This window comes from Phoxinus phoxinus, assembly GCF_949152265.1.
Source record: "Phoxinus phoxinus genome assembly, chromosome: 21".
NCBI classification, from domain to species: domain Eukaryota; kingdom Metazoa; phylum Chordata; class Actinopteri; order Cypriniformes; family Leuciscidae; genus Phoxinus; species Phoxinus phoxinus.
In genome coordinates, this window is record NC_136896.1 from 24503833 (window position 1) to 24530608 (window position 26776).

Genomic DNA, 26776 nt, shown 5'->3' on the forward strand with positions numbered 1-26776 from the left:
TTAGACTCATGTAAACTCATAAACTCATCTATCTATCCACTTCAAACTATTTTTAACTTTTAACTAATTTAAACTTCAAACTAATTTAAACTTTTTATGAATAAAAACTATAAAAACTCGCTCGTAGGCACAAGGCCGCAGGCCTTGTGCCTCACCTTAGCCCTAACTCCAGCATGCTAATATACATTAAACTCTGAACTCTTAGACTCATGTAAACTTATAAACTACTTTAAACTTATGCATTCACTAAACTCTAAACTCAAAAACTCTTGAGTGTGTGTGTGTGTGTGTGTGTGTGTTAGAACACCCTAGCAACACCATAGCAACCACCCATAACACCCCAGAAACTGCCTAAAATACCTTAGAACTCCCTAGCAACACTATAGTAACCACCCATAACACCCTAGCAACCACCCAAAATACCTTAGAACACCCTAGCAACACCATAGCAACCACCCATAACACCCTAGCAACCACCCAAAATACCTTAGAACTCCCTAGCAACACCCTAGCAACCACCCAAAATACCTTATAACTCCCTAGCAACACCCTAGCAACCACCCAAAATACCTCAGAACTCCCTAGCAACACCCTAGCAACCACCCAAAATACCTTATAACTCCCTAGCAACACCCTAGCAACCACCCAAAATACCTCAGAACTCCCTAGCAACACCCTAGCAACCACCCAAAATACCTTAGAACTCCCTAGCAACACCCTAGCAACCACCCAAAATACCTCAGAACTACCTAGCAACACCCTAGCAACCACCCAAAACACCTTATAACTCCCTAGCAACACCCTAGCAACCACCCAAAACACCTTATACACTATATGAGCCATTGAGACTCATGTAAACTCATTAAACTCATCTATCTATCTACCTCAAACTATTTTAAACTTCAAACTAATTTATACTTCAAACTAATTTAAACTTTTTATGAATAAAAACTATAAAAACTGGCTCGTAGGCACAAGGCCGTAGGCCTTGTGCCTCACCTTAGCCCTAACTCCAGGATGCTAATATACACTGAACTCTGAACTCTTAGACTCATGTAAACTCATAAACTCGTCTATCTATCCACTTCAAACTATTTAAAACTTTTAACTAATTTAAACTTCAAACTACAACTCACTCGTAGGCACGAGGCCGCAGGCCGAGTGCCTATCCTCAGCCCTAACCGATGCTAATATACATTAAACTCTGAACTCTTAGACTCATGTAAACTTATAAACTACTTTAAACTCATGCATTCACTAAACTCTAAACTCAAAAACTCTTGAGTGTGTGTGTGTGTGTTAGAACACCCTAGCAACACCATAGCAACCACCCATAACACCCTAGAAACTGCCTAAAATACCTTAGAACTCCCTAGCAACACTATAGTAACCACCCATAACACCCTAGCAACCACCCAAAACACCTTAGAACTCCCTAGCAACACCATAGCAACCACCCATAACACCCTAGCAACCACCCAAAATACCTTAGAACTCCCTAGCAACACCATAGCAACCACTCAAAATACCTCGGAACTCCCTAGCAACACCCTAGCAACCACCCAAAATACCTCAGAACTCCCTAGCAACCACCAAAATACCTCAGAACTCCCTAGCAACACCCTAGCAACCACCCAAAACACCTCAGAACTCCCTAGCAACACCCTAGCAACCACCCAAAATACCTCAGAACTCCCTAGCAACACCCTAGCAACCACCCAAAATACCTTAGAACTCACTAGCAACCACCCAAAATACCTCAGAACTCCCTAGCAACACCATATCAACCACCCAGAACACCCTAGCAACCACCGAGAACACCCTAGAAACCACCCAAAATACCTTAGAACTCCCTAGCAACCACCCAAAATACCCTAGCAACCGCCTAGCAACCACTCAGAACACCTTAGCAACCCTCTAGAAACACCCTAGTAACTTTAAACTACTTCAAACTATACTTTAAACTATTTTAAACGTTAAACTACTTCAAACTTCAAATCACTTTAGACTAATTTAAACTTCAAACTAATTTAAACTTTAATCTACTTTAAACTATTTTTAACTGTAAACTACTTTAAACTTTAAACTACTTTAAACTAATTTAAACTTTAAACTAATTTAAACTTCAAACTAATTTAAACTTTAATCTACTTTAAACTATTTTTAACTGTAAACTACTTTAAACTTTAAACTACTTTAAACTAATTTAAACTTTACACTAATTTAAACTTCAAATTACTTTAAAGTTCAAACTATTTTTAACTGTAAACTACTTTAAACTTTAAACTATTTTAAACTTTACACTAATTTAAACTTCAAACTACTTTAAACTTCAAACTAATTTAAACTTCAAACTTTTTTAAACTGTAAACTACTTTAAACTTAAATCTACTTTATACTGCTTTAAACTTTAAACTAATTTAAACTTTAAACTAATTTAAACTTCAAACTACTTTAAACTTTAAACTTTTTCAAACTATCTGGTCCAAACTTTCACAAGCCAACTTAAAGTTTGTTTCAACGAACTTTTTAATCTAGTTTAATTATATTATATTATAAATTACAATAATAAATTATAAATAGAAATCCATAATAATTTATACATACACTGTTATATTTATTAATATTTTTATTTTATATTTATTGTTTCTTTATAATGTTTGTTTAATTTTTAGTAATTTTGTTAGCTATGTGATTTTGTGTTTTATTAGTTTTTATTAATTTTTAAATATAACTATTTAACCTTTCATTTGTTTTTATTTTAGTTTGTTTTAGTTCATATTTATTTATTTCCAGTTTAAGTAGGTTTAGTGCTTCACCTTTAACTTTTTTTCAGTTAGCTGCCAATGCAACATTTTACTTTTTTTTTTTTCAGCATTATTTCAATTAACAAAAGTATTAGTTTATTATTTTTAGTTTTACTTTAACAATAACAACACTGGTCCATGTACTGCTACAGAAGTCTAAAAGTGCTACAGTCCATGTTCCAAATCTGGAAATGTGAAAGGGCTTTATTTAGATTTTATTTAGTCGTTGTTTTTGACATTTGTTTTTGATCTATTCATGGCAAAGAAATGACACGCTTCATCTTTAATGAGCAGCTCGCATAACAATGCTCCATTTCAGTTTTATGAAAGCAAAGTCATGTCTCGCTTATTTGAATATTCAGTTTCAGTGCTTACAATACCTACAGCTCCAAAAGAAGCATATAACAACAAATAACAGCACACAGTTTGTGAGGTTACTGCAGATTGTCAGGTCTCACCAGGTGCTCTCCAGACACTTTGCGGATGCCCACCATCCTGACCGCATCAGGGGGAACAGGCTGGTTGATGAACGCAGGGTCCATGAACGCACAGGGGCTGGGAGGCGGAGTCTCGTAGCTTTTGGAAGCTACAGAGTCATGTGTTTCAAGCAAAGACTGTAGACCAAAAAAAAAAAAAACAGGTATTGAGAGAAACCACTTTAAAAATCTATAGGAAACACAATTGAAGCTATTGCTCTGGACTGAATCTCTGTACCTGAAAGTGAGGCTCTTTGAGGATGCAGACGAGCTCGTGTGCCGCCTGACTGTGAGATGTGAGGGTGGTGAGGTCTCTCAGGATGTCCTGCACTAACTCCAAATTATTGTCCCTCACCGCCTCCAGCTTTGGCTCTTCGTAATGCTCTCGAGACTACACACACACAAAACATTAAAAGTTCTTTAATATGAAGAAAATGTGAGGTCCGAACATGAGGGCGGGTAGATGATGACGGAATTTTGGTAACTGACCTGTTAAGGTGAGATTCGATTGGACTGACCAAATTTAGACATGATGGATGCTTTCTGCCACTGTTGTGAACACTTTTATAACACATCAGAGATTGTATAGCACCAAAAGGAGCTAAGCTACTAACTTTACTATATTTTGCTGTAGTGACAACGGCTTTCAAAGCTATGGAAGTTTGTTTCAGCACATCAAAAAAATGTAAGATAATTGTGACATTTTTTTTCCCTCAGAATTTTACTTTATAACTCGCAAATGAAAGTTTATATCTCACCATTTTGAAAAAATATCCTGCAATTCTGACTTTATAATTCAGAAAAGTGAGATCTAAACTTGCAATTACGAGAAAGAAAAAAAAACATTCTCGCAATTGTTAGTATATATCCCGCAATTCTGACTTTATAAATTGTAATTGCAACTTTTTTCAAAATTGTGAGATATAAACTTGCAATAACGAGTTATAAAAATGCTGACTTTTTTTAGTTTATATCTCACAATTTTGAAAAAAGAAGTCAAAGTTGCAAGAAAAAACAAGAATGCGAGAAATGCGAGAAAATAAGTATATACATTTGCAAATACGAGTTATAAAGTCCAATTCTGAGAAAAATTCGGAAATTGCAAGTTTATATTTCACAATTCAGACTTTGTGAATCGCAATTGCCTGTTTACATCTCACATTTTTAATTTTGATAAATGGATTAAATATGATATCTACAGACAGAGACCTAACTCTTAATCAAAGAAAAGCCTCATGTTGTGAAATGGACATCAAGTTAAGAAAGTGGGTGGCTCACCACTGGACTCTCCATGATTCCTTTCAGAAAGATGAGGTCCAGGTCATTGGCTGTGGTGGAACTGGTGCTGTCACTCAAGGTGTCCAGAAGACTCAGCATTGCTGAGGACAGGAAGACAAAATAATTCAGGCCATTTCATAACTGTTTTCATTGGTTTATTAGAACCATTGGCAGTCTATGCCATTGCCCCATTGGTGCCTTAAGGTTCAGGCTGATAAAGTCTGGACATACATCTGGATTAAGTTTCAACCACAGTATGAGGGGACACTCAAACTACAGTTTAAAGTCACCATAAAATAAAAAATGGACAATTCTTGATGGAATATTGAAGTACTTGTTATTATTATAAATGATTACTAATAAATGTCTTCTTGTTTGAGAAGCCGTTTCACTCGGATATATGTTACAACAGGGAAGAAAAGACTATTGCAACTTTCGTTTCTTGCCGACTTTAGGAGTGTGCACACAAATGACAAGCACTTCTGGAGATAAAAAATTGTAGCAACCAAAAAATGCATGAATAAAACATGATATTGAGATAATTATATTTATTTCAGAAGAACTCCCCTATACACTGTTCAAATGAGAAAAATGCCAATAGGAAATAGATGTATTTCCCACTGATCAAAGACAAAGTTCTTTCTCTTCAGAGCTCAACTCATTATTTAAACAAGCCTCATTAAAAGCATCTAACATCATGTTCCAGGGCAGATCAGAGAGACAGCAGATGATTTATAGTCTTCTATGAGTCATTTTGCTAAAATAATGTTTATAGATTGCTTGAATAGCCATAATTATTTGTCCATTGAAGTCCTTGTTTGTACATACCAAAGATGCTAAAAAAAAAGACATGTTTCTTTTTATACTTGAGAAGCAATGACCATGAGATAAGATCAATGCAGTGGAGAACCATCAAAGCTGATTCTCCTCATCCTCAAACAGAGTTTATTTTAATAAAGAAGAAAAAAAAAATCTTCAGACATCCACAAGACTCTCATGGTCAATCTGCACCATACTTTTCCAATAAGAAACAGACATGGACTGCAAGCAAGCCAGTCAAGCACATTTCTTCTACAGTGTGGAGTGTCTAGAAACCACTCTGTTGTATGTGCAGAATGAGGCCTGGCATTGTCTTGCTTACTAGGAAAGATGCCATCTTGATATATGTCAGTATATGTTTCTATACATTCCCAATATACCCCTCCACATCAATGGTACCTTCACACATACCGGTATGCAAGTCACCCATTCTGTGTGCACTGATGCATCCCAATACCATGACAGATGTTTGATTTTGTACCTGTCGCTGATGAAAGTCTGGATGGTGTCTTTCGTCTTTGAGACTGAGAACTCATGCTTGAGGCTATATTTAACACAGGATCATGATGATTTCTCATGCAATGCTGTCTGAGGGTTCGAAGGTCACACACATTCAACAGAGGTTACTTGCCTTGCCCTACATTTACTGAGATTTCTATTGATTTCCTCAATCTTTTCACAGTACTATGTATGGTAGATGGTGAAAGACCTAAATTATTTGACATCTTGTATTGAGAAATGTGATTTTTGAATCGTTTGACAATTCTCTGGCACAAAGCGGAATTTGAAATTTGGCACAAAGCGGTGCCGTGACCCATCTTTTGCTTGCAAAGACTGAGCCTTTGCTGGATGGTACTATTATACCCAATCACGATACTCTCTCGATCACCTATTACCAGTTCACCAGCTAATTGTGGACTGTTTCTAAACAGTTTAACTCGGATATTCACTTTTATTTTGCCTCTGTCACAACTTTTTTGGAGTGTGTTGGAGCCATTTATATTTCCAAAAATACAATTAATTTGGTCAGTGAAAACATTTAAAACATTTTCTTTGTATTTTTGTCAAGAGGTTTAAAAGAATGAACAAATCACAGATTCTATATTTTATTGCGTTTTACAAAATGTGCCAACTTTTCTGGAATTGGGGTATAAAAGCCAACTTTTAATGTCTTTATAATATCACGCTTTACTCACTCAATATAAATGAGTCTTTATACAATTTATGGGTGGTGTTCCTCACAAGGGGATTACCATGTGGGTCCTCTTTGGTATAATATATACCTACATGGTATCAATTCAAATCTTAAAATTATATTTTTCAATACTAATGAAACAAACCGCCACTTAAGTGTACTTAAAGAGAGTGCACTTTCATGACTGTTAATTAACACATTCAAGTGCACTTTGTAATAATGTCAAATTACATATAAAGATGTACTTGAATCCAACATGTAATGAGTACAAAAAAAAAACTCACTAGAGTTCAGCTAACTGCTTTTCATATAAAACTAAACTATAATAAATATGTATTTAATTGCAGTTAACATGCAATTAAGTGTCTGAAAACAATACATTCAGTTTGCATTGTGATTCTTGTAAAGTATCCTTCCCTACTAAGTACTCTTTTTAAAAGTATGCTAAAGTGTACTTCTTTTTCACAGCAAATGACTAGTGTTTGGAACAGAGTTTGTGAGATAGAAATCCAAAGGAGCTTCGCTAAAACTCTATATACCACTAATTTCTCTTTTAGATTATTTTGTTGTTGTTGTTGTTGATGTTGTCTGTGAGCAAAGAGGATTAGGTCGCATACTTCTGAGAGTCCTTCGCCAGCCAAACAACAAGCACTGAGATGAATGCGTATATGCTAAAGGAGAGCCCTCTCCAGGTATTATAGACCACTTTGCTATAATTAATACCACAGGTCTGTAATGTATATCTCTATGGAAACACATCCTACCGGTGTGTCTCTGAGCAGAAGGGTCAAGCTCATTACTAGCTTTATGTCGACATCCTGCCGAGACTTACTGACATTTAAACTGAAAGGACACACCAAAGAAATACACACATTTATTGAGCCTGAGCCCTGAGACTTTTAAGCTATGCTTGATTCGAATTATAAAACGTTTTATGGAGAGGTGAATAGAACGTATACGTGACTAACTTTTGCAAATGTACCTGTAGGACATGCATTGATGTTCAACAAGAATCTGTCACTGTATACTGTCACATTATGTCTTTCTCACACTGCAGCACTGGTTACATTCAGGTCTCTGAAATTCTGCAGTGCTTATCTATATGTAAGAGCTGCATGACTGCTGTTTATTTCCCAACTCAGGGCTAAGCGTTTGGCTTCTGACTCATTTCCATTCCACCACTCCTTCAGAAATGGAGAAAGCCTGTTGTATTTAGTTTCCACACCAGTACAACAGTCATTTCCTGGAACTATTAACCTTCCTTTACACTCATACTGCATGAAGCCCGGCTGACAAAACAAATTAGGTTACAATTTGGCATACTGTGTCATCAAATTCTGTTTCTTCCTTTGTTTAACTGAATCATCCCATGATGTGGGATGTGGTCAAATTTTTGCCACTGTTTTTACTTTATGCCTATTTTTGTCTCCTAATAATATTCAACCAGCACAGTAACAATCAATTCATTTCCTAGCATAAACACAAGGCATATTCATCAATTTCATATTGCAGTAATCAAACATAGTTTTCATAATTAGAGATGGCCATGTATTTAACAATAAATTCAGCCATTCAATGTTATTCGATGTCTCAAGACATTTTTGCCCATTTGATTTGCTTTATATATATGATTTACAGGAATATATATATATATATTTTTTTATATATATTTATAAATAGTTATAGTTATTTATATATATATATATATATATATATATATATATATTCCTGTAGAATATATATATAATTGTATTGATGATTTATATAATTTTTTCTTAAATAAATGTTTGTGTATAAAAATGACGTTACTTAAACCTCCAACTCATTTCTGCAAGTGATCTATTAAATGTAATCTGTTCATTCCCTAGAGCCCAAATTATTACTCACATTTATTCCTCTTCTCATTTACTTGAATAAAAATGCCTCAACCTAATTTCTAATTACATATTTCCAAACATCTCATGTGGTTTAATGGATCTTCTTCAAATCTTCTGGGCTTTAATCTTGATAATTTCTTAGCTTTAATGCTTTTTGTCTTATCTTGTACTAATGATCTTATATTGGTTTGTGCATTTGGTGCTGTACACACTCACTATATTTTAAAAAAAAAAACTCTTACAATTAAAAGGCCCCCAAAAATATATTTACTAATACTAAAAGACAAAATTAGGGCCCTGACATAACTGAAAAGTAAATTTTACACTTTTAACAGCCCTCCAAAAAGGATCACTGCCTAAATATCTACAATAACAGTGAAAATATTTCAGTCCAACTTTATATTATGTGTCTATAACTACTGTACTAACATTTAAATTGAACATTTAATACAATGCACTTATTGCGTACAAAACATACATGTTTTTACATTGTACTTACATTTAAAAATACCTGCATGTAATAACAAATCTGTAATTGGTTTCTGTATTTACATCAATACTGTAAATACAGTGTTGACCATTCAACCGACCCTTAGTTTTAGTGACTTAATGGTAACTTGATAACTTGGGGAAATGGGCAGTGGATTTCTAGTTAAAGTGACGTGAAGGCCAATTATGGTAACCCATACTCTGGGTATAAAGGTCTAATCATCTGAAATATTTTTGTACATGAATACCCTACTTTGCCTGATCATGCATCATTACAACTATCATTATTTGTTTTTACTTTTCCTCATTTATAAATCACTTCATAAAAGCATGGGTACACTTTAGAAAATCCAGTTTAGTTCATCCTGAAGTATTGTCACAGTTGTAAACACAACGTCTTTTTCTTCTATGAGGGGGTTTGGCGTCACAGCGGCTTTGTTTCCAGGAGGACCGTTAAAGAACACAACACACACATCTGCCGGAAATTCTGTAGAATTCAACCAATCAGACGACATATCATCTGATGTGAAAATTATCATCCCCAGAACAACTGATCAAATCTCCTTCGCTCCATCTGCGATCCCACTGTAGTTGTGAATTTGAATCATTGAATTCCTAGATGCAGTCTCTCATTATTATACCCATCATTCCCTCTACTGATTTCTCAACAGCTTGACTCACACCTAGAATATTAAAAGGCTCATCTTGTTGGTGTTTCAAAAATCTTGATAGGAAATGAAAAAAAAATCTTGATAGGAAATGTCAGCCCGGCTTTTCATGCAATATACCCAGCCGGCCTACAGGTGTGTAAGCACGTGATTGAATGTAATCATGCATAATTCAACAGGCAGATTGAATATTCATGAGGCTGATGCTGCTTACTGTGTTGGGGAAGGACACGTTGTCAATATACTGTCAACCATCTCAAGTGTCACTGGAAGTTTCATTCAGAATAAAAAGTTGAGTCTACTGCTCTATAACCAAGGCAACTGTCCATAAATATGAGAAAAATGCATTTATTGTGAAAAGATGCAGTGGAATGTATTCCACTCATAAATGACTGTATTTTGAACCTCGGAGAAAGGGAGAAAAGATAGAGAGAGAGAGAGGGGAAATGTGGAAATAAAGGAATAAAGGCAGCTATAACAAACACAGGATGTGCTCTCATGCACAAAGCTAATTGGACACTAGTTTGTCACTTCTTTTTCAATGCACCCCTCCCTGTCTCTCCTCTCTCTACACACACACACACGCGCGCGCGCGCACGCTGTTAACATAATGCCAAACATAATGTTACAATCTTTATAGCATGTTCACATCCAGTATTGATGTTTTGGATAAAATCTCATATTTCCAAATGTAAAAGATCAGAAATCATATTAGTTATTTTTTTATTGGACATACTGGTTCTAAAAGATAAATGACACACAATTATATCCCATGTGACCTTTGACACATTGAGTCATGTTGCTAAATAAGGACTAAAGACATCAATCTGCAAGAGGTGATTTCTTTTTCGGGAAAAGCAACACAAGCATACTGTGAATTAATTTGATTATTTCTGTGGCGTTTTGTAGTATTGGCTGGTTCATTTTATTCTAAAACAACCCACTGTATATCAAATATCAAAAATCATTTCAAGTTGACACCCTCACTTAATGTAATGTGTTAGTCCTTCACTAAACAACTGCTTACAAGAGCTTTTGGATCTTGTCTTGTTTTACCTTAAAATTGAGTAAATAATTAAGTATTATAATGTATCTCAAGTTATGGAAATAAATATATTAGATTGCATTATGTATTGTATGGTATATTTGGTATATTTTTTTAGGAATGCCTTTAAAATACAAAATATATACAGCAATAAAAAGCGCTACCATTTAGGATTATTATTATTCATAATTATGGTTAGTGATTTGAACTCCTAACCCTGTTAAATGTACGTAACTTGCGGAGAGGTTTCTGTAATCAAACGAACAATTAAAGCTAGGGTCGGTAATGTTGGAGAGCTAGCCAGATTTGAAAGTGGCACCTCTTCTAAGCTCCGCCCCCTCCTGTCAGTGCTCCGTCCAAAGCTACGCCCCCCCACAAACATGAACGCGCATCCACATTTGGAGTCAGCTGCATGTACCTACGACCTGTAACGCAACTGGCTTACACCGACAGAGAAGCTACTGTTAGCATTGGGATTTTTTTGAGAGGGGGCGGGATTTTTGTTGGGAAAGTCAGGGGAGAGACGCACACTTCGATTAGACTGGATAAACACATGCAACATCTTAATTGTTAAGAAAATGAAACGAAATAAATGAATAAATCAAGCCTTTATTACAAAACACTAGGCTATCATACAGCATTCTGAAAAATGCGCACCCCTAGTTCCTCCGTCTATGGCCCATGACGCGATGAGCATTTACTAGCTACTTTAAAAAATGCGGGTCAGGAAGCGGGTCGGGTACAATATTTTCTTTCTTTTTTTTTTGCGGTCCGAGTTGCGGGCGGGTTAGTTGAAAACGTCGGTCGGGTGCGGGTTGTTTATACATTGACCCGCGCATCACTGCTGTGCACGCAGTGGTGCTCGGGCACGAGACATGAAGGCATCTGATTGGTTCTTTACATTCGCACCGAATGGCAGTGATTGGTCAGAGTTTTTACTGTCCTACAGCTGCTACAGAGGTCAGATTTTTTTCATTCCTTTTTCTGAACACATAATGTATTGACTACTATCAGAATGGAAGGACCATTTCACCCAGTATAAAAAAAAATGTTTCTGAACAGGATTACCTACCCTAGCTTTAATTTGACCTGAATAATAATAATACCATAAATAGGAAAATAGAATCACTATGATAGCAATTATGAAAAGATGTTTATAGTGCACAAATAATGCCTAATGATTATGATTCATCTAACTTTTAAACATTTTAATTTAACACCAAAAGTGGTATGACTTGATCATGATATCAACTACAATGAGAATATGACAACTCTCGATACCAACATTTCATAGGCATTTCAATCAATTCATCCATTATTATAGTTGCATGTACAGTTATAACTACAAAACCACAACAAACACTTAAGTCCCTATTTATCCAGTGACAACACAGCATGCTTTTACAGAGCTGAGCTGATCTTTTGTTCTCTGTGTCTTACCTCCTGGACCCTCTAGAGATCTGATCGATCCAATCTCCTCCAGGGACAATCTATAGAGACTTCCAGCCATAGTTCAGTCTCTTTTCCTGCCTTTAATTCACACGCGCTCCTTCCCTATTTTCTGTTCCTTTCCTTTTTTTCATCTCCTTGACGTCAGCATCAGTTTCCAGAAAGCCCCCCAACCTCTCATTCTTTCTCTTGCTTGTCCCTTCCTAGATATTTAATTTCTTGACTGTTCCCTCCCTGTCTGGTAACACCTCATGCTTCCTTGTTTTTCCCGTTTTAGTCTTCTCTCTTCATCCCCCTCCCTATGAAAGGTAGTTTGAGGCAGCAGACAAAACTGGGCGTCTTTGCATTCTGCCTCTTCATTTGTTTCTATCTGACTCTAACAGCACTGTTTCCAAATACACAGGTTGCCAGAAGATTTCAGCCTCCTCCCCATCACTCCCTCTCAACAGCTGAAGACTGTGTCTGTCTCAATGCCCGATAGACCCACTGAGAAAGCTCAAAACTAAACGCAGAGACCTAATAAGAGGAGACAATGCAGAAGAGGGAAAGACAGAATATAGAAGAACAGAGGAGGAAGACAAAATGGCTAATGAGATTGCGAACAAAGAGTGAAGTGGAAATTCTCAGTAGGAAAGAAGAATTACTTAGGAAATCTCTATAAAAGCTAATCTCCTTAAATGTTTCTCCTATGAAATTACATTAGGAGTAAATGGAGTCTTTTATTTAAGTCTCTTAGATCTCAGACGCTACATTTTCAGATGAGGGCTCAACAACATCTCAAACCCTGCCAATATGCGTCTGCAACCAGAGATCTCAATATTAACTTTTCAATTAAACACTTGTGATGTACCTCCAATATGATCTGAGATATCATATCCACACTTAAAAACAAGTAAAATTTACTCAAATTACTCAAGTTTTTTCATTTAGATGTTTCAAGATAAAATTATTTCAAGATAATTGAATCCTAATAACTAAGTAAAATTGCTGATATTTTTCTATTTTAAAAGTTACTTTTCTTTTGTGGGTATCCTACAATAGGTTTACAACATTTCTCATAATATACATTGCACATCACATCTTTCTCACAGTGTCTCAAATGGTTTGATAAAGGATTCAGTCTCTCTAAACCCCTCCTTTCTGAGAGCCTACTCTGCTCTGATTGGTCAGATGGCCCACTCTGTTGTGATTGGTCAACAGTGGGCAGCCAATGAAGATTTTAAGAATTTAGCAAATGTGTTACATAGGTTTGTACATGAAGCAAGACTGGAGTTACTGCACAACTCATTTCATGCCGTTTAGAATCAGTTCTTTATTCTTTAATCTTTGCAAACCTTTTTATCTCAGGCAAAATTACATATTTAAATGTTTTTTCCTTGAAAAAAAATTCTTCATGCCTTAGCTTGAATGTAACTACTTCATTTTACTTAATTTCCAACTTAATTGCCTCATTTAGTATATGTGGTTCTATGGATATGCAAATTAGCCCCGCCCCAACTCACACTAGCTCAGAGATCCATTCTTTGATGATCACACTTTGACGTGATTGGTTACAAGGTAGTTTGTGACGTCAGAAACACATGAGATTTCAAACCGTATAAAGTATACATATGTAATGTATAATTTTTTTTTTACTATATTTACAAAATATTGATCTCCAACACACGTTCCTGACAGCAAATATTATTGGAGATTAATATTTAGTAAATAAAGTGGTAAATCATTTTTTTTCTTTTTTTGTAAATTAAAAAAAGCAGTAAAAAAAAAAAAAAACTTTCCAGTGCACAATCATTTTGTTTGTAGCCACACAACAGGTCATTCGTCAATACAGGTTGTAATTCGGTACTAAATTAATATATTTTATAGCAGTTAAAGGGTTAGTTCACCCAAAATGTAAAATTCTGTCAGTAATTACTCACCCTCATGTTGTTCCAACCCCATAAGCCTATAAGGCTCAACCTTAAGTTTATCAAGCGACGAGAATACATTTTGTGCCCATAGAAAACAAAAATAATGACTTTATTCAACTATTCATGTTCTTCTCTGTGGGCCGCTGAGTGAGTTCACGTAGTGTAACAGCGCAGCGCTTCTGGGTTGTACGTCAGCAGGTAGGCTCACTATTGGCCGACGCTGGTCATGTGTGTGATGCGTGTGAGCAAACAAGGGACACCAGTGCATAATCAACCAATAAGAACATGACACATAAGACAAGGGGCAAGACATGATCACATGATCAGGGGGGCACATTATAAAACTAGGACAATGAGCATGAATACAAAATAAAAGACATGAACATAAACCCCAAACAAACCGTGACAGAACAACATATTTAGAGCATTTAATCTAGGTTAATGATAATTTATTAATATACCATTTTGTTAATTTTAAATGTTTTCTCATAATAAATTAACTTAAGATAATTTAAACAACATAAAATTTTATAAAATATATATTAGTAGATAAGTAATAAATGCTGTAAATGTATTAGTAATTTGTTCATGATACCATGCATTACTAATGCATTAGTCATTGTTAACAAAAGTACATTATTGTAGACTGTTACCTAAGTAACTTAAAGAGATAAATACAGCTACAGAAAAATACACCTGAAATGCATGCTGGGAACCCAAACACCAGTATGATACTTTGGACATCGCACTATTACAGTTAATATGTAAATAAAAATACGAGATGACTGTAATACGCTTATGTATATTTAACTGCAATATATGTAGAAGTACTTTTGTAAGAAAAAATTGTACAAGTACAAGAACTAGTTTCTAATAAATACCCCAATTCATGCAAATGTTTTAGTGTACTGTTACTGTAAACATAACCTTGCAAACAGTAAATCTAAACCTTGCAATAAGGTAAATACGACAACAACAACAAAAACGAGAGTGCACATTTCTAATAACTGGCTGAAGGAGTCATGCTGTATAATCCGTTCGCTGTCACGATGTTGGCAGCAAGTGTTTGTGGCAAACTGGACCTCATTATGACAAGTATCAACTGAGGTGATATATCTAGAGCTAAACGAGGACTCTGGTTGACACTGACACTTCAGTAATGGCAATGAAAGCAGTTTCTTTAGTTGATCGGGTGAAGGAAGAGCATGGGATGCTCACAAGTGCTCAAGCTAAGTGGAAGGTTGATTGGGTTCTTTCCAGTGCTTAGAAAAAAAAACTTGCTTGCTAGTGCCGACAACAGGCAACAAAAACTAGAAGTCCTTTTAATGAAGACCTTTGACAATCTTGTACTAACCCACCGTAGAACAGAATCAGCTTAAGGCATTCTGTCCAAGAACCATTTTGCCATGCACTTCATTCAGTGAGTAATCGAGCTGGCCTTCTGGATCAGCATGTTTAGGTGCAGAATCTGCTGAAATAGCATTGCTCCCTCAGCACAATGCAGAAAAGCATGCTGGATACTAGAGACTGGTAACGCTACATGTTTAAAACCTGCGCAGCATTATAAAGTACAGTCCATCGCCCGGTTCACAGCATATTAGTTGCACAGAATAAGTTTTTAGGGAAATATGTATGTAAATTATTGTTACTTCGGATCTTATCTCTAATGTTTATTTCAGGCAGGATTGGCAATATATAGAATTCATTATGATGGGTGTGTCTACTGCATAACACAAAATATATTTTATGTAAATAATTGTGCATTAAATATTAAACATGAACATAGTGGATGCTGTATACTGGTGGTGGTTGAGACGCCCTGATATAGGAAATGATCTACATAAATACCTCATTCATTCATTCATTCATTCATTCATTCATTCATTCATTCAGTATTGAATGAAAGTTACAGTATTGTATAACACAATATAATTATAACCACAGTGAATGTACTTTTTGTATTCATGCTTGTTTCATGTTTCATGTTTTTTATTTTTACAATTTATAATATGGTCTCATTTGTTAATGTGTTAACTAACATCAACTAAAAGTGAGCAATATATTTTACAACATTTATTAATCTTGGTTAAGGTCTTATGTGACTGAGTGGACATCAAAAGACAGATATAGCACATAGCTAAAACAAACGTCCTAATGTATGGCTGCAGACCCAGAGGGAGCAACTCAACATTTGGGTCACTAACCTGTGAATAACAGTAACTTGTCCCAGGTTGCTGCACCATTTGTTATTCACAGAAAAATTGCAAGTTCACCTAATTTTTCTCTTGGTCTCTTTTCTGTCTGTTAGCTCATTCAGTGCGATCACAGAGCTGGAAGTATCAGCTCTGAGCCAAGATTCTGTGCAGTGTAAGGATAGGGACACACCAAACCGACGCCAAAAAACTAGCGCTGCTGAAACCCGACTGTGTTGTCGTCTGGTGTTGCCTGCGTCGGAGCAAAAAAGCTGCACTTAAACACACCGAGAGAACTACTGCCAACTGTCAACTAGCATGCGCGTTCTACGCCGTTTTGAATATCAATCCTGCTGATCACTTCTGATCACAGTTCTCGCGCATGCGTCGATGCGCTCTCGTGAGCTCACGTCAGAGGCCCACACGGAAGAAAATTTATAGTTGAATAAAGTCGTTATTTTAGTTTTTTTTTGCGAAAAAGTATTCTCGTCGCTTGATAAACTTAAGGTTTAGCCACTGTTGTCACTTGGACTATTTTAATGATGTCTTTACTAACTTTCTGGACCGGCAGATATCAATTACCTAGCAGCCTATGAAGGGGTGAGCCAGCTCTCAGATTTCATCAAAAATATTTTAATTTGTGTTCCGAGGATGAGAGAAAGTCTTACGGGGTTGGAACAACATGAGGGTGAGTAATTACTGACAGAATTTTCATTTTTGGATGAACTAACCCTTTAAGGCCTTTCTGCCAGACCTGAGAGGCCACCATGTTCGGTCCCATTGGACAACATGATGGTGGTTGCCGGAGGACGCCTCCTCCTGTGGGCACAGCACAACCTCCGCTCATGTGCCGGGCAGGCTTTAACCACAGTGCGATGTCCTCTCCCAAGCGGCAGGCTCAATTTTCACACTCCCAACCAGAGTTGTGGAGCCTTCATGTGTGGTCCATCGACAGGAGCCTTAGCGCCTATCGCAGAGTGTGCTAAACACCATTACAGAGACGAAAGCCCCATCTACAAGGCGCCATTATGCCCTTATGTGGTCTGTCTTTTCCGACTTTTGCGCAGTCCGGAATCACGACCCTGTAACTTGTGATGTGGCATTAATCCTTTCCTTTCTACACAAGCGGCTGGATGATGGGTAACCTCATCCACGTTTAAGGTCTATTGTGCCGTACCACGCCCCCATTGCTGGCCAGTCATTGGGTAGGAACAATCTGATCATTAAATTCCTTAAGGGGGTCCGAAGACTAAACCTGTCTCACCCCCATAAGGTACTGACTTGGGACCTGTCCGCCGTCCACAGGTCCAAGGTCCCCGTTTGAGCTGATACAGTCGGCCATATTATGGGCACTCTCGCTCTTTTGCTAGTGCTGGCATCGGTTAAAGGGATACTTCACTGATTAGCATTAAGCTTTGTATCAGTAGAAACCTGTAGTATTTTCGAATTAGCGTGCTTCCCTGCCTCATGTCCCCCTGAGATGAGAGATTTATGTATTTTTTGTCTGGAAAAATTCTCAGATGATGCAAAAAATCATCATTTTGCATCATCTGATTTAGTAGGGTAGGCTAACCACAATGGTGGAAGGTAGTTTTGAAGTTGATATGGCAGAAGGGGATTTCGAAGATCTGGTGCGAGAATGCGATGCTCGTGGCTACCTGTACGAGCCGTAATACAGCGAGGAACAGTTGCGGATGATGTAGGAACAAGAGGCGGCCGGAGCAGCTGATGTAGCAGAGGAGCAAGACCTGCTTGGCGGCCAGGAGGAAGAGGACTTGGGCAGACTCGAGCTGGGGCGGACTGGTGGTGTCAGGGCAGCGAAGCAAGTGCATTCAGGGAGTTGTTGTCTTTCATCCACATGAGCCAAAAATAAATTTTCTAGCTTTTCTCAGTCTAGAAGGCACCAACTTCTAAAATAATTTCACATTTCTACTACATAAATGAATCAATTTAAATACACATTCATCTTTCCAGCGGTGAAGTATCCCTTTAAGAGAGTCGTAACCAGTAGGCACTTTCTATTAGCACACCCTGCTTTGAGTTTGGGCCAAATGACTGTAAGTTCATCCTTAAGCCAAGGCATGGTTATATGCCTAAAGGCCCCGATATACTCACGGTGAAGTTCTTTTTCGTTCTTCGTTTAGGCGTAAAACGAAGTTTGAAATATATGACCAGCGGTACACTGTTCACAAACATCAGACACCGGCCACTCTGCTGAGAGCGACGGTTAGAAGAATATGTAAATATGTGCTGCGCGCTTTCCTCTCAATAACAAAATAAAACAACAAAATTGACAAAACAGGAAGCAAGAAAAACATTTGGATGTGGATGTTTGCACAAGCTCTGCAATTCGGCTCTCTAGTAAAGTCATGTCACTTTTATTTGTATATCACTTTATACAATAAATTGCTTAAAATCAAGCAGCTTTACCATATTAAACATGACAAACAGTGTCAGTCTTTCATTTCATCAGAAGTACAACTTAATTTTCTACTAAGCAGCTCTCCAGTATGTTCGTGTTTTCACTTGCAGGTCACATCTGACCTTGACAGACTAAACAGGAGAAATGAACCGGAAAAGATTTCCATGTGAAAGAAGGTGGAGTCTCCGTGCACACCTGCCTATTATGTAATCGTCATGGACCAAAGGTAGTAAAAAACCAGCCGTAGCAAACTCTTCCGGAACTTTTCACTGGTCATGACCCTGTTGGCTCTCCCTGACTCTGTGGACGAGCAGTTTTTGCACCTGCTGTGCTCGATTGTTGCACTTAGAGTGTATATTCAGCGCTCCAGCCACTTCTGGCTATCAGATCAGCTTTTTGTGTGCTTCGGAGGCTACACCAAAGGGCTGCCGGTGACGAAGCACAGCCCTTTGGCGTTCCCCATAGCATCAGCTATCGACCCAATGTGAGTGAACTGTTATCGAAAGGGAATGTTTTGGTTACTAACGTAACCTCGGTTCCCTTAGATAGACAGGAACAAACATTGCATAAACTTGCCATGTTATTATGCTTGCACTGTTAGCAGTCACTTGCCTGCTTCCTCAGTTGAAAGATTCTGATGAAATGGCACACAGCGCCAGCTTGTATAGGCAAATGAGCCCGCCCATTTGGGCACGCTGAAACGTCATTGGTCTGTGCAGTTGCACAGATGCACAGATGCGATTCAATCAGGCTTCAGTATTTTCGGAGAAAGGGATTTCCCCATAGCATCATCTATTGACGCAGTGTTCGTTCCCATCTATCTCAGGGAACCGAGGTTACGTTAGTGCATGACACCTGCAGTCTAACAAATTGAACCTTAATGTAAAGTGCTGCTAATTAAATGAAAATAACTTCTAATTAATTTTTCACTTGACATTTTAAAATACTTAGTTATTGAATGGCAAAAAATATATATAAATGCAACGTGAGTAATTTCTGCACCATTAGAGGTAGAAAGAGGTACAAAAATGTTTTCAAACATGTTTCAAACACTATCCATCTTCCATTGTTTAGAAAAAATAGTCCCACCTTCAACTACTAAAATTACACACTTCTCATTTAATTATCATGGTGCCATGAGGTACAATTTTTAAATCGATGAATATACCTATATGGACAAGCAATCGATATGTAATAGTTGGTTTAGCTTCTACATAATCTTTGTTCTTTAAAACTTTGTACCAGCTACTTCTAATTACTTATCTTATGTTACTTGTGTCATCACCACTGTTTTTCATAATCCCTTCTCAACACCATGTGATCATCTCTCTGTTTTTGTCTTTCTTTCAACAAAAGATCATCATAACAGAACAATGCATTGATTTCATTCTGTGTAGCTGTCCAGAGAAATGCAATAATATTGACTCAAGTGTCTCTCCAGTGAAAGCTTGGTGGATGTGTGGATGCTCAGTGAAGCAGTAACATTTAATCCCAGTTTATTGTGGTGTTCCAGACAGAAATGGCTGACTGGCTTGTTATGGTTGTCACTGACCCCCCCCCCCCCCCCCCCCCTCATTATTTCACAAAACCCTTTTGTGGACTAACAAAATTTTGTAATGGTAACAAACTCTAAGTTCAGATAATTGTTAAAATAAAGCATCATACCTGAGTCAGAGCTGGCAGACGCCACTGGCATTTTCGTTTTCGTTTGTGTCTGTCCGCGTATGAAATTTGTCCAACTAAAGAGGGAGAGAGAGAGTTTCTGTATGAAAAGCAACTTCATCACATGGTCAGTCCAAGTATTTACCCCCAAATCCCCCCTCTCTGCACAGAGCTAAAACACATTCAGTTCTGGTAAGAGTACTTACAAATTGTAGTCCATTACTGAATACAAATTACATTGCAAAAAATTTATTAAGTAACGTAATCTATTAGATTAAACATTTTAGGTAATGTATTCTGATTACTTTTAGATTAAGACTCAATCTAATTTTTGACCCAACACGTTTATCTCATAGATTTTAATAAGATTATTATGTACCTTGTAGATGTAAAAATACAAAGAGAACTACAGGTAAATGTATTCCATTCTTTGTTATCAGCAACATGAGGCCTTAAATGACAGGGTTTCCCAGACTGGGGTTTTTAAGTGACTTCAATGTGTTTGTGAGATGATGAAAACGGAATGAATTGAATGATAAAAATGTGCATTTTTTTAAGAAAAAATAGATACATGTGATTTTTTTTATTTTTACCTGCATTCTAGTGTGACCATTAAACAACATTCGAGAACACATGAGTATGTGAATGTGTTGTCAAATTATTTAAATATTAACTTAACATCTTCAAGTAAATATTTTAGGTCAAAATAATGTTAATAATATGTAATCATGCCATCCATAAAAAAAGTAACTAATCTGATTATAAGCATTTTAATATAATCCAATTACAAGTACTTAATTTTTGGAATCTGATTACAAAATTCGGATTACTTATAATCATTTACAACCCAGCTGTTAATACATATTTTAATTTTTAATCTTTTTTTTTTTAATCAGCCAACTTTCAGGTAAGCAAACAACCGCTTTTCCCAGACTGCAACATTTGACATAAACAGAAATCATTGCAACATGTAGTCTCTTTTTCTTTCCTGAGAAGGAATCACATTACACTATCCTAGTGGGGAAATCAAAATGTGTGAAGCCATGGGCAAATTTGACAACACTTTCACACAGTTTAAGCTCTGAGCTGCACACCTGGATACACACACAGCTAAACGGCACTTTATTACGGGGAGTTTAAAGGCGCTATCTTACGGTGTGACACATCTACTACACACGCACCATGTTAAAAATAGCTCTCACTGAAGCTTTTAAACTCTGACTGTGCACCTCAGCAATACTTTGTATAACTCAGCTGAATGTACATGTGTGAGAGAGAGATTGTGTCAGTGTGTATTTACGCTCCAGTGCTCTTAAACATTCTCCTTAGCTTAATGTCAAAACCAAACTCTTAGCACAGAAACACAACAGTGATTGAGCACAGAGAACTACTAACATTGTAATACAGGGTTTCTAAAGACTTTTGAGCAGGGTTTAATATTAATGATAACATATCAAAACATAAATCAAGAAGTTTCCCTTCGGTTCACAAGACAAAGAAGATGATTTTCAACAGCAAAATCAGTCCACCTACAGTTCACAACATGCAAGAATATAACTAAACACCTTATTTATTCAAAACCACTCATAATCCAATTTATGAATCCATATAATCCTGCTTCAGTGACAAGAATAATTACCTTCAGAGTTTAAAGTATTTTCCGTAATCAATGTTGTGAAGTTCCAATAATATCATGTATTATTTAACAAATTCCATATATATATATATATATATATATATATATATATATATATATATTCAAAAATATGGTTTTACAACTTAAAAATTATAGATAGAAATGATAGTCTACTAGCTAACAATAAAAATGAAATTTCTGGTTTTACTGAGCTGGATTCAGTGGTTTAAGTAAATTGTTTTGGAACTGGAACAGCTTTACGTAATGGCTGATACAACACACTCTCGTGGCAATTCGTATATTTTACGTTATGGCAAGCTCATGCCTAATTCTTATGGATTTGTATAACCTCATTCATACATTTTCATATAATCTGCTCCACTGACACTGTTAGGTTTAGGGATGGGGTTAGGGGTGAACTTACTTTTTTCGAAAAGTTTACTTGTTTCTGTACATATTAGTATCACATGTTACAAATTCTTGTACTTGCCTTGTAAAATAATTGATTTCTTATGAGATCGGGTTGGATGATGGATGGTTTGTAAAATTTAACTAAAACTATATATATATATATATTACATTTTCGTTACTTGAAATAAAACAAAACAACAGAAAATAAAATATATTTTTTCAGCTAGTTGCCAAGGCAACCATTTAAATTTAGTTTAACTTACCAAAATAACAACTTAAACAGATTTAATTAATTAATAAAAACTAAAAAATTTAAATGACAAAGACAAACTGCTTCATTCTTAAAGGTGTTGTAAGGGGTCGTTTAAGGAATGTCACTCAGAAAATGTCCTGACAATCTGTCAAATTTATTTTGTTGTGTTGCGGCTTTATTTCGTTGTGTTGTGGCTTTATTTCATTGTGTTGTGGCTTATTTCCATTGTGTTGTGGCTTATTTCCGTTGTGCTGTACATTTTCCGTTGTGTTGTGGATTAATTTAGTTGTGAACTTATGTTTGCTTTTTAAATTTCGTTGTGTTGTTGTGCACTACTGGGCCACCATTTTGTAGACCTCTAACTACCTGCAATAATGTATGTTACGGTCATGTACAATATAAGTGTCTGTCATAGTATACAGATCAATTTGCAGATCTGTCTCTATTTGTATCCTGAGTACTGGTCAGTCTTTCTGTAATGAATATATATATATAAATAAAGGGAGAGGACGTAACGATAAACAGATCTGGAGAGAAAGAGTGAAATAGAGGTCCAAATGCTGGAGCCACACGCATCCTTTTTATCAGGAAGCGAGCTAATAGCACCATTTGAATAGATTTTAACCTGATGGACTTTCCTCCTCCTAAAATCTCAGATTTCTCACTTATCATGCATTACATGAAATGGACCATCTCTACTGATCAAGGAAAGAAACTGCATTTCACAAACAGACATATTTTTTCTCATAATGCTAAAAGATTTGGAACATCTGTAGCTGTGAGTTTAGAGCTGCTGTACAAGTGAAATAAACTGTTTGCATCATTGAATAATTTTCCTGTTTTAGGGACAAACAGAAAACCGGTGAAAGGGTGTTGGGCGCCCAGGGCTCATCGATGCACGAGAGCAACAAAGGCTTTCCCGTCTGGTCAGAGCCAACAGAAAATAAGGTTATGGAAGAATGTGTCATAACACACAGTGCATCACACTCTGCTGCATATGGGGTTGCATACCAGCAGACCAATCAGAGTGCCATATGATGACCCATGTCCCCTGTCGAATGTGCCTACAATGGGCATGCGAGCGTCGGAACTGGACCCTGTAGGATTGGAAGAAGGTCGCCTGGTCTGCTGAGTCCCATTTCCTTTTACATCATGATGTTTTATTAACAAGGTTCGGGAGGAACACGTTCTAATGATCAAGCAATCAAGTCACTCCAACCAGCTGTCATCAATCAGTAATCAACAGATCCACTCAATCAGCATGAGTAAAACCTATAAATATTCACAGTCAACTCACCCTTATTCCTCGACAGTTTTCAGCATCCCTCCACCACCCCATCTCCTCACACTTGCATGGCTATCTTCCTAACCAGAGACGGGGGGAGTACTCTGGGTTCGGGCCCAATTTTCGAGCTCGGAGCCCTCCCCCCGGACAGCACGCCAAATACGCATAACCATTTACTCTCTGAACATTCGTAAGTGTGAACTCGTGAAACATGGTATGGCCATGTATGTGTGTGCCGTTTACCTGGGGAATTGATGCACCAGGATGCACTGTGGGACGATGACAAGCCAGTGGAGGGAAAGTGATGCTCTGGGCAACGTTCTGCTGGGAAACACTGGGTCCGGCCATTCATGTGGAAGTAAATTTGCCCAAACATTGTTGCAGAAAAGGTACACCCCATGACAGCAGTGTTCCCTGGTGGAAATGGCCTCTTTCAGAAGGATAATGCACCGTGCCACACTGCACACATTGTTCATGAATGGTTTGAGGAACAAGGTAAAGAGTTTGAGGTGTTGCTCTGGCGTCCAAATTCCCCAGTTCTCAATCCAATTGAGCATCTGTGGGATGTGCTGGACCAACAAGTTTGATTCACGGTGGCTCCACCTAACAAGCTACAGGACTTGAAGGATGTGCTGCTAACGTCTTGGTGCCAGAAACCACAGGACACTTTTAGGGGTCTTGTAGAGTGCATTCCTCGGTAAGCTGGCACTGGTTTGGCAGCATGCGAAGGACCAACAGCATATTAGGCAGGCAGTCATAATGTTTTGGCTTTTCAGTGTATATGACAATACAAACTGAATCATATTAGTGAGTAAAAAGATGCAGTGATATAGATAATCTAGAATTCAAGATCTCCAGTCAAATGTTTACGTTCCAATTTCTCCTCAGGAAACTGCAAGACCAGAAGTAGATTAACATAGAGCTTCAACAGAGAGTTTCAAACAGGTTACTCAAACCGCTCCTCTGTTCGGAAATGACAAGGATGACAACATATAAATGACTTAAAGTAGTGTCTGCACATTAAGTTTAACATGGACAAAATTTCACTCCGGGATACCAGTTTAAAGGGGTCATGAACTGCATTGTTTTATTGTTTTAAAATGTTTCCTGTGGTGCATTTATAATGTTGGTATGATTTTTATATAAAAATTTGTCAGAATTTAGAAATAAAAGACATTTTTCCTACCCTGATTTTAGCCCTCTGATTTGAACGCTCTGTTTGAGGGGCGTGTCTGCTGTGAGACTTCAATGTAAACACCCACTGCTGTGATTGGCTAACATCTTTGCATAAGAAATAAGTATTACAATTGGAACTCTCGAAAACTTTTAGCACACTTTGACTATTACAGCTCTCAAGGTTAACCAATCATGTGAAGTGTTGGTTTTAATAATATATTTAGATCTGTGGCATTATATTTATATCCTGGCATGAAAGGTTGCAGTGATGAGCATTGTAGCCGATCACGGCCCAACTCCTCCCCTGATGGTGGCAGTCTGATGGTGGAGTTTCGAGTCACTCCCCCATGCTAATTGCTAATTAAAGGGGTCATGACATGAGAAACCAAATTTGCCTTGATCTTTTGGTATATAAGAGGTCTTTGTACCATTAAAACGTCCTGCAAGTTTCATAGCTTAAGACGTCCTCCCCATTATAAACGAATCATTTATTTAATCAAGCTCTAAATACAGCTCGTTCTGGATCCATGGTAAGAAGTGACGTCACGGTACGAAGTGACGTACCAGCGTTTGCATAATGACCGCCTCCAGCAGAAGACAACTACGCTTTAAGCGCAAGGCAACTACGCTCATTTCGTATCATTGTCGCGCCCGCGCGCCGCGCGCCTCACAAGTGTTCAGTCGACGGACAGCGAGTGGGTCTGTGTACAGGGAAATTACGATGCCGCAGATGTGCTGTTCCTGGCTGTGGACAAACAACATCTTTGAATACGCTGCGAAAGATCCAGACGTCAGGGAAAAATGGATGCACTTTATTTTTTGCAGACGTCTCAGTCACGGCAGTGTTAGTTTAAGCGTTTGTTCTGTACATTTGAAGGATGAATGTTTTGAGCTTTGCCAGAAAACTGTTGCTCAAAGATAAGTCCGTGCCGACTATTCTGGGCTCAACATCGACGACGCAAACTGTAAGTAATGTATTTAAAACTTTAAACTACTTTTTAAATACGCTGAAAGATCCAGTCGTCAGGGAAAAATGGATGCACTTTATTTTTTGCAGACGTCTCAGTCACGGCAGTGTTAGTTTAAGCGTTTGTTCTGTACATTTGAAGGATGAATGTTTTGAGCTTTGCCAGAAAACTGTTGCTCAAAGATAAGTCCGTGCCTACTATTCTGGGCTCAACATCGACGACGCAAACTGTAAGTAATGTATTTAAAACTTTAAACTACTTTTTAAATACGCTGAAAGATCCAGTCGTCAGGGAAAAAATGGATGCACTTTATTTTTTGCGGACGTCCCAGTCACGGCAGTGTTAGTTTAAGCGTTTGTTCTATACATTTAAGGATGACTGTTTTGAGGAAAAAATCCCAATATGATGCTTGGCTTTGCCAGAAAACTGTTGCTCAAAGATAAGTCCGTGCCGAATATTCTGGGCTCAACAACGACGACCCAAACTTACTTTTTACCATGGCTAATATAAACACATTTGTATAAGAGATTTTTGAAAATATGTCGCCTTTCTAGTAGGCCTACATGTGAAAGAAAATTAAAAATGTTGCCTTTATCAATTCTGCATCTTCAAATATGGCCTGTGCATGCATTTTTGTCCGTGGTACACCCTATCATTTCATTGGAATTAGTTAAATAATGTTAAACTGTTAGCTAATCCGTTTTCAAGTGTCTCGGGTTATTTTTTTTTTATTAATTCAAAATAGTTTCACTTTCCAT

At 37.2% G+C, this 26776-nt stretch overlaps 1 protein-coding gene across 3 annotated transcripts in view; it reads right to left on the reverse strand.

The window, feature by feature from the left end:
• Window positions 1–26776, reverse strand: part of mpp2b (MAGUK p55 scaffold protein 2b) — a gene marked incomplete at its 5' end in the record, with an annotated part of 78177 nt that overhangs the window by 43499 nt on the left and 7902 nt on the right. For 2 of the 3 annotated variants that reach the window (XM_079594554.1, XM_079594553.1), the window contains 4 exons: window positions 3266–3421; window positions 3522–3674; window positions 4562–4662; window positions 20293–20366. In XM_079594554.1, the coding sequence (XP_079450680.1) occupies window positions 3266–3421; window positions 3522–3674; window positions 4562–4662; window positions 20293–20323 (441 nt within the window). Of the gene's footprint in view, window positions 1–3265; window positions 3422–3521; window positions 3675–4561; window positions 4663–12094; window positions 12165–20292; window positions 20367–26776 lie in introns of those variants that run through there. The other variant, XM_079594555.1, reaches the window with a different exon arrangement.